At 40.5% G+C, this 12,674-nt stretch overlaps 1 protein-coding gene across 3 annotated transcripts in view; it reads right to left on the bottom strand.

Annotated features, from left to right (window-relative positions):
- Positions 1-12,674, bottom strand: part of LOC121873203 (dual specificity mitogen-activated protein kinase kinase 6-like) — an 82,916-nt gene that overhangs the window by 42,212 nt on the left and 28,030 nt on the right. For all 3 annotated transcript variants that reach the window (XM_042376555.1, XM_042376556.1, XM_042376557.1), the window contains exon 5: positions 556-792. In XM_042376555.1, the coding sequence (XP_042232489.1) occupies positions 556-792 (237 nt within the window). The remainder of the gene's footprint in view (positions 1-555; positions 793-12,674) is intronic.

Raw genomic sequence — 12,674 nt, 5'->3', positions numbered from 1 at the left:
ATGGGAATTCTTAGTACCATTAATGGGCAAGGAAAAAGTTGAAATATTCCAGTTGAAAACTCACTTACAAAACTGCTAAAATGTTGAATAAATTATCTTAAATGTACTTACCTGATTAGTACCGGCATTTTTAAGATGCAATGATTCCAGCAGCTGAACAAGTTTGCATATGGGCAACAAAAATATTAATTGAATTTATTTTTTTTATAAAATTAACAGTTTTTTGTTTTGTTCACTAACCATATATATCCAATAAAAAAAATCACGAAGAGGGTAACGAAGATCAGCTACTAGCCATATCTTAAAATTCCAATATTATTAGTTTGATCTTCTGCCACCTCTCTCCATTGTGCACTGCAGTGTGGGCCTTTCGCATTTAAAACTATGGTTGTCACGATGAACCCCGTCAACGGAAGAGGGTGATTAAAACTGTGTGCAAGTCTACACTAGGAAGAAGACAAATTTCTGAAATAGAATGAGCCTAAAAAATGTAAATGCAAATGAACCATGTAAAAAAAAATATGGAAATAACTAAAAAGAATAAATTTAACTTACAGAGAATGCAATCTTGCCAAGGAATTCCTCTGGAAAAGACTTTCCCTGTGAGAATACCATGGGATAGAATTTATCCAGGGAAGTCTCCATAACTTCCATACAGATCCACACATCACCGTCTCTGAACAACGCTCCATAGAAATGGACTGTGTAGGGGCATGCGCCAGACCGCATGGAGACATCAAGGTCCATTAGGAGGTACTGTTGCTCACGACTATCTACGGTGCTGGTAATTCTCTGTTACAATAAAGGAATGTCTATTAGATATCCATTTTGTTCCAAGAAGCAGAAATATAAATAGCTAATGTCTTATCTACATAATCTAACACCTATCTACTTATCTATATACAGTAGACCCTTGCCATTTGCGAGTTTGCGATTCGCGATTTCGACGATTCACGGCAAGCAGATGGTGGTTAGTTTACTAACCATTCTGAAAACCGAAAAATTCCGAAATCCGAAATGCCTCTGGTCCCAAGGATTTCGGATAAGGGATTGTCAACCTGTACTCTCAAAACTTTAGTGTTTATGTGAAATGGACCCTAAAAGACTGCCTAGTGTCAGTGCTAGTGATGTTAGTGGAGTGAAATGTAAAAGGCAGAAGTCAGTGATGACCCTGACAAAGAAAGTTTTATTATTAGATAAGTTAAAAGAGGGAATGAGCGCTGCCGCAGCTGGTCAGTTGTTTGGTATAGGAATACAGTAGTGCACTAAGGTAGTATAAGTTGCTATTCGTGGTTTTGCCAATTCGCACCATTTTTGGAACCTATCCCTCGCAAATGGCAAGGGTCTACTGTGCATCTAACACTTTATCTACTTGTCAATTTCAACAATTTATTCCATATTCAGTAAAACCTCGCTCAGGCTGACCCCGCTTAAGCCAGACAAAATTATTTGCCCCAAAGCAATTAAAAAATTGAAATAATTAAAAACTAAAAAAAAATAAAAAAGTAGGGCATAATTTGTTGTAAAACGACATGTCCACCATAAGCTAAAATTTCAAGGGATCAAGGCGGACAGACCTCGTGATCCACCCACGCCAGTAAACAAAGTGACACGCGTCATGCACTCGGTCATAAATTAGCGTTGCCCATGATAGCATCACTTTTCCTCTCTCGCTCTGTCAATTCTGTTTTATTGCCACTTAGACATGCTGAACTTTATTTTGAAACTTGTTTGACATTGAAAATACTTCAGTAATGTGAAATGTTGTAGGCTGATGTAGAATCCAAATTTTTGCCATATTATTAAAAAATGACACAATAAGCCCATGGCCTCTAAGAAAGTGTTTGGTGTCTGTAAGAGTGGTGAGAAGGTTAAGCCTAAAAACCTTATCAGTGAACAAAAAGTTAAAGGTGATTGAAAAGCTAAAGGTGCTGCTCCCTCGCTAATATGCGCTGAATACAGAATTTCAAAGCACTCATACTCAATAGTGACTGCAAGCCTCTTGCGGTCAAAGGCATGTCCAACTGGATTTGCCTTCCATTTTTGAGGGTAAGTGTACCATACTTTGAGTACATTACTTTTTATTTAATTAATATATATTTTTTTAAACCTGAATTTCTTGAATAAAAATTGGATACATTGGTGTTGTAATCATTTTTTTCTTCAAATAAAGGTTGTTTTTTTTTTTTTTTGCTCCCGGACATCTCTTCCCCCCAATTAGTCTGCCTTAGTGAGGTTCTACTGGAAATGGGATCCTAGTGCTAGGTACCCCTGCACAATCTACTTATCTATAGACACCTTATAACTGTCCAAATATTGAAACAAAAAGACACTAAACTTAGGTCCTGCTTCTCGCACATTTCATCTTAATTAACTGTTTCCATTATTCCTGAATTGCATTTTTCATAATAAACATATATGTCTAAAAGAATGTTTTACAAAAGCTCAAGACACATTACTCTCCATTTTCCCAAAAAGACTGAATTCTCACAAATGAACAATGGGTGCACAATTTGCAAAAACTATTTTTTTTCTTAAAAAAAAAAAAAAAAATTATATATATATACAGTTAATCCTCACATTACGCGGTCCCGCATTCCGCGTTTCACCGTTACCGCGGTGCCTTGCCAGAACCTAACATGCTCACATTCCGCGGTCGTGAACGCCATTACGCGGAGAGTGTCCGGCGCGACGCTATTTTTAGATTTGCCCCACGCGCCACCCACCCGCCCGCCTCTCCCTCCTCCTCCCTCCGCTTGGGCAAGCGGTGCGGTAAGGTTGCGCAGTGTGTGTCTTTGTTGCATTATCAGTGACGTCATATGACGTATCGGACTGTGATTGGCCATGCATCCCTACCCCCCTCTGCTGCTAGCTGTAATTGGCTTAAAGTATTATGACGTGTCCACCCGGGGGAGGGAGGGAGGGAGGAGAGACGACGCTTGACCTAGCCGCGGCAGTTTCATCCCTCCAGGCCACTCCGTGTAAACGCGCATCCATTGTTCCGTAAAATGGCTTCCGCCGGACCACCACCCCCAGAGAAAAACCTTTCCTTACCTGGACCCAGCGGCACTAAACCAAAGAAGACACGACGTTCCTTAAGCTACGAGGTGAAGTATACCATCATCCAAGAGTTGGAGAAAGGAACAAGGCAGGTTGATTTGGCGCGCCAGCATGGCGTGAACGAATCTACGATCCGGACTATAAAGAAGGATTCAGCCAAGATAAAGGAGCACATGAAGATCACAAAGTCTACAGGTGCTTCTATGATCAAGTATTTTCACAACCAGGTGCTTCTCAAGACAGAAAAATTACTTGTGAGGTACTTGGTGCGTCAGGCGCGACGGAACATGGCGGTCGACACGCGCTCTGTGAAGGACTACGCACGTGAACTGTACATGGCAGTGGCACGAAAGATGGGAACTTCAGAGCCCAAACCCTTTACTGCTTCCTCTGGGTGGTTACAGAGGTTTAAGATCCGGAACAAGATCACCAATATAAACATTGGTGGTGAAGAAGCGAGTGCTGATCGTGCTGCGGCTCGGGAATTTCCTCCGTTTTTACGTGAGATTATGGAGGAAGGACAGTACAGTGACGACCAGGTGTTTAACATGGACGAATCTGGTCTTTTCTGGAAAAAACTACCTTCCAAGTCCTTCGTTGTGAAGAATGCCAGCAGGATTCGGGGCCGGAAAATGCAGAAGGAACGCATCACCGTCCTGTTTACCACCAATGCCTCCGGTACCTGTAAGCTCAAGTTATCGGTGATCCACACAGCCCGCAAGCCGCACGCCTACAAGAGCATGGACATGACCAAGCTAAATGTCCACTGGCTGACAGCACGTAAGGCATGGATGTTCTCTACACTGTCCCTCTCCTGGTTTGATGACTGTTTTGTTCCCGATGTAAAGAAATTCTGTGAGCAACAGAATGTCCCATTTAATATTTTGTTGCTGCTGGACAACGCACCAGGACACTCGCCCCTACTGTTAGATCGTCACCCCAACGTAAAAGTGGTCTTCCTTCCTCCCAACACTACGTCTTTAATCCAGCCCATGGACCAGGAGTTGATTTGCAATGTGAAAGCTGCATTCTCAACAAAAAAATTCCAGCTCCTGAACGACTACACCAACACCAGGGAAGAGTTGCGTGACCTGAGTGACACCACCACCGATAGCAAGAGCGACGAAGATGAGGAACAACGGTTAGAACAGCAAAAAATACTCTTCAAACAATTCTGGAGAGTATTTAACATCAAGAAAGCTGTGGACATCTTGGTGGAGTCATGGGATCAGCTGTCTATTGCTACAATTCGTCACGCATGGAGACATGTGTTGCATGGAATGCCAGGTGAGAGGAGGAGTCAATCTGTGACTGGTGAGGTTCAGACTGTTGCAGTAGCAGTGGACCTTGCCAGAGAAGCTGCGCAGACTGTTACAGTTCCAGGCTTCTCCGAGACCACCAACGACGACATCCTGGAGGTGATCAGAAATCCTGAAGTGACTGCCGACGAGATGTTGGAAGAAGAACACGTCAGTGAAGAGGAGGAAGAAGGTGCGGCAGTCTCCGAAGAACACAATTTAAGTCATAGTGATATTAAGGGTGCCATGGAGTGTGCAGAGAAGATGAAGTCCTTCCTTTCCCGCGACAATGACGATGACCGCTATGAAGTCTTCCATAACCGGCTGGTGCAGGCTATGGAGCCGTACATCAAGGTGTATCACGACAACATCAACGCCAGCCGTCAGCAAAGCATAACAGATTTCTTCACCCGCAACCCACCACAGCCAGCCCAAGCCAGTGATAGTGACAGTGAAGTTGACTTTGAGGGATTTGTCAGGGAAGCCCTGACAACTGTAAGTGACAGTGATGATGATTCACCTAGTAATGGTGATTCACCTGAGGGCCAGTAATCTGCCCTCTGCCTCGGAACCAGCCTCCATCCCCGTATGCCGACCCATCTCTTCTACTACCGTAAGTGTTCCACCTAACTTTTAGTTTCTCTAAGGTAACCTTCATTTTTCCTATGTTAACCTTTATCTTTCCTTACCTAACCTCTTCTATATTACTTGTTTTTTCATACCATCATAAAGTTAAGATAAAATTTTTACTGCAACATAGTTATGTGTCGTCAAAAAGTGGAGTTTGGGGATCGGCCTGGACTCCATTTCAATTAATCCCATATGTTATGTTGTTCACTTTACGCGTTCCTCACTTTCCGCGGGACCCTCCGGGTTACATTAACCGCGTAATGTGAGACCCAACTGTATATAAATAAATAAATAAATAAATAAATAAATAAATAAATATATATATATATATATATATATATATATATATATATATATATATATATATATATATATATATATATATATATATATATATATATATATATATATATATATATATATATATATATATAATCACTCAAATCCTCACTTCATAAACAGTCAGGCTGGAGGACACACTGATCTTGGGTAAGAGACCTGTGCTGCCATCTAGTGATAGATTGAGTTTACAGTATTTTCATTTGCCTGTAATCTCTTGTTATCACCCCAAATTGAGTTAAAAAGAAAAGAAAAAATCCAGTGGTTTGCCAAGGAGGTCATTTATAAACAGTAAAAATGGAAATTTGAAGGTGAAACTAGACATTACATTATAAAACAAAATGAGCATCAACAACAGTTGACTGTGAAAAAAATATGACACATGCTTACCACATCTGATATAACAATTTTATGCATTTTTAACATTATTACATGCTTCTTGTTTTAATATCATAAGATTAGTAAAAGTAGGTAGATGGACGTGCTGGCGAGATGATTTAAGGTGGTGGTGAGTGCTCAAATGATAAATGGCATACTTTTTTTTTAAAGAAAATAATGACTTGAGAGTTAACTCTGAATGCTACTTGGATACATTGTATAACATTCTGATTCCTGAACTGTGACATAAAAACATAGTGCTTGTAGACCCATGACTTCAACAAAATACTGCAGAAAATATTATGCAATTTATAAAGCAACAGTTTGGTGTGAGGATAATCTCTCTCTTCAGCAATGTGTCATGGCTACCCTGATCCCCAGATCTGTACCCACTGGATTTCTTTAAACAAGGATTACTGAAGCCATTGCTGCTATTGATCACGACACACTGAAGTTTGTATTGGTTCGTTGTAGGGAATGTATTCATTGTAATGGAGAGCATTTAATGGTGTTTTTTAGGAAGCAGATCTGTGATTTCCCTTCCGTACACAGAAGTAGACCTGTTATAGTGTAGCACAATCTCCCATTCCTATGCTTAAATTTGATATATGATTTTCTTTTTTCAGTCTTGTTGTACAGTATTAGACAACTAAATAAGTCGGATACAAATGGAACAACAAGCATGTGGGTAGACATATGAATGATGGTGGTAAAATATTTTTCCCAAAAATTTGGAATAAATAGCACAAAAAAGACTTTAGAAATTAATTTCAGGCAACATGTGGCAAATATAGGGGAGGTGGTAGTCACTGGTAGAAGCACGTGTCATCAATATGGCTCGGACCTTGGCAAGGAGAGGTGTGCACTCTGCTGCACCACACAAGTTACCTCACTTGTACTGCAGTACCAGGCTTCTCTCCTCAAATATCAGGATGGCATGTCATTCAAAACATAAGCGATGACTAAAGAAAGCACGTGCCAAAAGCACTTCTAAATCCAAGAGGATGAAACAACAAAATATTCTCTAAAATAGCGACTGTAACAGCCATCTCAGGGGGGCGCCTGATGCAGTCCAGCCCCAGCCTTACAACCAACTGGAGTTCACTTGGTGGTGTAAAAATACACAACAAAACAAGATATTATATGCAAAATCGGCTCAGAATGAGCGCTGCTTACACAGGGGAGAAAGGTTGATAAATTTTATCGGCCTCTATCTCAAAAAGAACTTTTCCAACACTCGGACTGGAATTTCTCTGCCAATTTTTAACTGATTTCAATGAAACAAACACTCAGCCTAGGGAGAACTCTAACCTCAATATAACTCGAGAGTCCAATTTCTTCCATCTTGTAAGATTTATTTTGGGTTGAATATTTAATCTCGATATTTTGACAAATTTCAACCAAACTTGACATTTTCTTATTCATAAAACAATGACAAAAAAGAAACATATCGCCCTGGACAATTCAGTGGCAATACTAGATCTCTTAGTACTATCAATTTCAAGGCAAAATAGAGAGAAGTAATGGAGAACTTATACCTTGAAAATTTTGAAAGGGTAGAAGGGGTTATAGGGCTAGAATTGATGTACACATGATCCTTGATTGATGACAGAAAGATCATGATAATCGACCAAATTAAAAGCACCTACACCAAAAACTGGACTCTCCTCTAAAGGGGAGCGTCCGGCTGAAGCACGAAATTCGTTAATAAATGATCAATCAATATCAATTTCCTGTAAGAAATTAAGGACACCAGATACGTTGTTGCTATACAGTAAGTCCTCGCATAACATCGGGGTTACGTTCCTGAAAATGTGACGTTATACGAAACAACATTAAGGGGATCAATTTTCCCCATAATAAATAGATAAAATATGGGACTAACGTTCCTGAGCCTCCCTTCGACTCATGAAATACATTACATGTACAGAAAATCATTGCCATTTCTATAGAAAATAGTACAGAGGTGGTAGAGCGAGTACGTGGTGGGTAGTGGAGTGGAGGAGGGTGGGAGATGAGGAGGGTGGCGAGTCACCGAGACCCGGCGGGTGGCTCCTGCTCCCTCTCAAAACGTTTTAAAACCTCCATTTTCGTAGCAAGACTAATGGTCTTACGTTGCTTCTTCACAACACTAGCATCAGTAGCACTTGATGGGCGCTTGGAAGCCATTTCTAATGGTTACAGAACAGTATTAAGAGCAAATACACTTAAACATACATTAACGATGTGGAAGCCTAACAAAGACTCACATTGCTCGGGGACGCTGTGACATTCCGCGCCAAGAGCGTAGCGCGGCAAGACAAGAGACGGTGATGCGCCGTAAAAAGAAGTCCGTGACGACGCAAAACATCGTTGTACTGAGTCATTGGGACATTAAATAAATTTTTGGTATCTAAAGATTAGTGACGCAGTACCGAAACGACGTTAAGCAGGCCGACGTTATACGAGGACTTACTGTACCCCTGAATCGGTTCTGCCTAATCCCTAATATGTGATTTTTTCCCTTATATTCATATCAAATTTCAAAATCTTCCTTCTCCATAACTCCTCGCTAGATTATGTTGAAATGCATGTAGAGTATAGGTAATTTACTCCTTTTGAACGTGACATACTGTATAGATATTTCTGATTATCACTTTTGTTTTGGTGCATGAATTTTTTCCTAACTTACAATTTTTTCCTATAAATATTTATAAAGATAAATCAGCAAATAATAAACCAAGTCAAATATAAAGAAAATCTGTATGTTCAGCTATGCACAATATGTTATTCTTCTACTTAATTTTTCTTTTATTAGAATCGGCCCATAAATGACCGAGCCCTAGGGATTTGAAGGTCAGAAAAACTCATTCTGAGATACAGGCCGATAGTGTGGTGCGAGAGCAACAGACAGTTGAACCTCTCCCTCACTTCTTTTATGGGTAACTGCTGTATACAAGACTCTGGTCCTGCTGCTAGCTAGCTACGAAAGGTGCCAGATACCGATTTTTACCAAGTGATTGGTATTACTTTACACCAAAATATTATTATAAATACTTTTCTACAGCTTTTATATAAACAGAATATTACAAATTACGCAATCAAAGTACATCGGCAGATAGCCATAGGCAACAGTTTTCCTCGGGAATTTTTCCGAATATTTTCATAATTTTCCAACTTTTATCGCATTTTCAGCCGGATGCTCCCCTTAACTGGATTGTGAGAAGACTTCTTCACATCTATCTTGGTCAATGCTATACATGGGAACAAATACAGGATGACATGTTGCCATTATCCTCATTTAGTATAATTTTTTCCCCTCCACAACTGGTTTGTAAAAATTTGGGATAATATTTTATAGTTCTTTCAAGAGAGTGCACAGTATTATATGTGACTTGAAAATTTTAATTAGAATCAAAAGTGCTTGAAACTAACACCAACGTTGGCCATGACAAAAACTGGTAAACCTGATTAAAAGTCATAGAAAAGAAAAACCTACAGCAGGAATCTCATTACATCAATATGAATTAAGTTTTCTCTTTTGAATGTTATTCACTGGGGGTATCTGCTGGCTTTCTTTAACATTATTGCAATTGAACATAACAAATTTACAACATAAATAACAATAAACACCAGATATTATACACTGAACCTGTTTTATTCATGGCAAATGTACAACATTCCAGATTAATTATGGGTTAAATAGGGCTGTAAGGGGTTTCTTGAGAATTTTACCACTATTTATAACACTGTGCCAATGACAAATTGAGTTCCGAGTTCCAAATGAACGACTTACAAATGAGATTTTGGAATGTAACCTGTTCATAACTTGGGGACTTGCTGTACAGGTACAATATTAATCAATTAAAACAACAGTCATAGCTTTACCCCATGATATCCAATTGTTTAGAAAAATTTGGGATCTGAGGAATACGAGTGTTTGGTGACCAATGTCAACAAATTAACAAATCAAAGGTGGCTTTATCAAATTTTTGAGACTTCTCCCTGTTTAGAGTACTGCACCTTACTAAGTGTACAGTGTATCCTTTGGAACCCGGTCTGAAAGCGAAGGATAGTCTTATTATAAAGCTGATTCAGGTCTTAGATCACAGATAAAAGATGAGGCCCTCATGCCTAGGATTACAACCTCTAAACTTGCTGACTATAAAGAATTGCACATTCTCACACTACAGTAGGCTATACTGTATGTACATGAATGTCCCATGTGAAACTGCTCAAATTTAATCAAATGCACAGTCAGTACCTCAAGACACTGTATAATAAAGTGTAAAAGTAACACTTATCATTCTCAGGATGCCCACACACTGCCCAGGAAGGTAGATTTTGTTGTCACAACTAAATGGCAGGAAATGTATGGATCAAAGCAGTCAACTCGGCTATGACTGTGGGGTCAAAAGCACATGAAGTCCTGCTCAGAGTCCAAAACTCACTGACCTGAAGCCTCAACAGTTCTGAAACAACTGCCAAATTTGTGATCAGTGCTGATTTAACTGGGTAAAATGGTTGTTAACAGCATAAAATTGTTCTTAAGTTCTGCCATTAAGCAGTGCTCACTGCTCAAGGCAATTGATGGGCTCTGATGTGGGATGCTTTGTGGTGATAGATCTCATAAGTCACTTATAACAACGCTTAGTCCATAAAATATTGTATTAGATAACTAAATGAATGGAAACAGTGATATATTACAATGGAGAACCGCAGCAGTATAGATGCTGCAAAATGAGCCTTGTCAGTAAAGTGCAACAAGCCATCATTGGTTCATCTAATGTAGTCCTCTTATGAGCAACTATAACCAGCCAATATATGTACTTTGTATCTTGTAATGCCACAAAATCTTACATTTACTGTACAATATTCTCCGTTCCACCTTCAGTCAAAATCAATACCACCAGTATGCTATAATGAATTTTTTCCCAATATACTGTATGATACTGTCCCAATAGGGTGTGTCATACGGAGGCAAATTTTTTTTTTTTTTTGAAAAATCGGCCCATGGTATTAATGATGTAGTTCTATGTGCAGAATCATGTGATATCTTCAGATTTGAAAAGTTTTCATTTTTTGCTAGGTAAATTTTAACTTGAAATCTTATGAAAATTCAGTATTCCCACCCTTTTACCAACACCACTAAATAGCTTATTTAAAGTAAAGTAAATGTATCAGGTTAATTTATTAGGATGAAAATGATCCAGAATAGTGAAGCGAATGATCTTGACACATTTATTAAATTTAATATTCCTTTAGAAAACAAAATCATCAAATACAAAAACCGGTTTTACTACTACGACCCGGTGTTGCTGCACACCATAGAGAACATGTCTTTCTTGCTTCTGTTTCTACTCATCACCTCCTGCTGACCACCTGAGCTCGGATGTAGCCTTCCCTCCTCTCCTGGCTGTACACGTGACTGCTGGCCTCGCTCACTTGCTGTACACAACGCTCTATACTCTGGGTGTCCGAGGGCCAGGCAGGGACATGCATGGGGTTGTCCAGGAAAGCTCTGACTTGAACATTGGTGAGGCTGCAGGTAAGAGGGGGCTCACTGCCAGCCTGGATGTTATCCAGATCTATGAGATCAGTGAGGGTCTTGGCACCTAGATTGACTTCAGGAGTCTTCCTGACCCTGAAGGAATCGTCACCAACTGATTCGTCATGCCCAGATCCTCTCATAAGTCTCATATCCAAGATCTTTTTGACTGCCACTCTTCTCTCCTCCTCATCCTTACTGCAGAGCATTGTCTGCAGAACTGCCTCGGGATGAGCATACCAGGAAGATCTCCTCACAGTCTGCTCCACAATCTGAACAACCTTCCTTGGCTGACTCCTCAGGAGCTCAAGCTGGAAGAGAACATGCCTCGGACCTTCGGAGAGCGATGACTTGACCTTGGTGTTGAACCAATTTGGCAAGTAGACACTCCGATGAATTGGACAATAAGTCTCAGGTTGTGAAGCTGGTTCCCTTTCAGTTTATGATGAGCGACCCAAATTCTGCAGAACCTGAGAGCCGTTGTGAGCCACCTAGAATGTGAGACTGGACCTATCTGCAGGTAAGCAAGTCTATCAGGCATGACCCCAGTTTTGATGGCACTGCAAATCATGTAACCATAGTACTGGTCAGTACTCAGGTCGTCAATGACAGTATGTGCAAGCTCAACGAGTGGAGGGCCAACTGTGATTTTTTCAAAGCTCGGATTTATTTCTAACTCAGTGGCAGAGTCCAGCATCTTGCCAAGAGGACCAGACCATCTGTTGTTTGAAAGAGTCTTGCCATCCAGCTCCTGGATCAGATGTCTGAGTGGCAACTCGTTGGTGTGGAGGTCACAAACAATCCAGACCAGCTTCTTCCCAATCTTCCGCTCTATCCACTGTATGACCCCCCCTTGCCACCCTGTGTTCGTGTTGGTGCTGTCCCCTCCAATGGCCTGCAGGGTCTGGTCTACGTTCCTCTCTCTGAGCCAGTTCACAATGTTATCTGCCACTATCTCAGCTGGTTTCCTGATGTCATTTTTCTCTGGAGTGAAATGCCACAAATACTTCCCTCCTAGTTCACTGCAGCAGGAGTAGTGTTCCTCCTTCACCATGGCAGGGAACAACTTGTCAGAATCTCCAACTTTCATGAACACTTTAGTGTCATCCTTTCTCCCATCAAAGGACAAACAATTGATTCCATTTTCTCTTATCCCCTTATCAAACTCCTCTTCTAGGTTACTGACAAGTTTCTCCTGAGCTCTCCTTACTTTGTTATGATCTATCACCAGGTGAACATCATCAGGTGTTATCAAACCACCGTCAATCCAGGCAGCTGTTGCTATCTCTGCAGTTTCTCTGGGGTCCAGTGTGGTGTCGCATGCTGGCCAGAAGCTATGCTAGGGATATCTTTCCTATTTCGAATCTTATGCCTGGAAGGTTGGGATCATTATTTTTCTGGGTTAGGGACAAAGTCACCATTCTCCTGGTCCTTTTCGGATC

The sequence above is a fragment of the Homarus americanus genome, unplaced genomic scaffold (genome assembly GCF_018991925.1).
Source record: "Homarus americanus isolate GMGI-L3 unplaced genomic scaffold, GMGI_Hamer_2.0 scaffold32929, whole genome shotgun sequence".
Classification (NCBI taxonomy): Eukaryota; Metazoa; Arthropoda; class Malacostraca; order Decapoda; family Nephropidae; genus Homarus; species Homarus americanus.
This window is presented reverse-complemented; position numbering and strand designations above follow the sequence as displayed.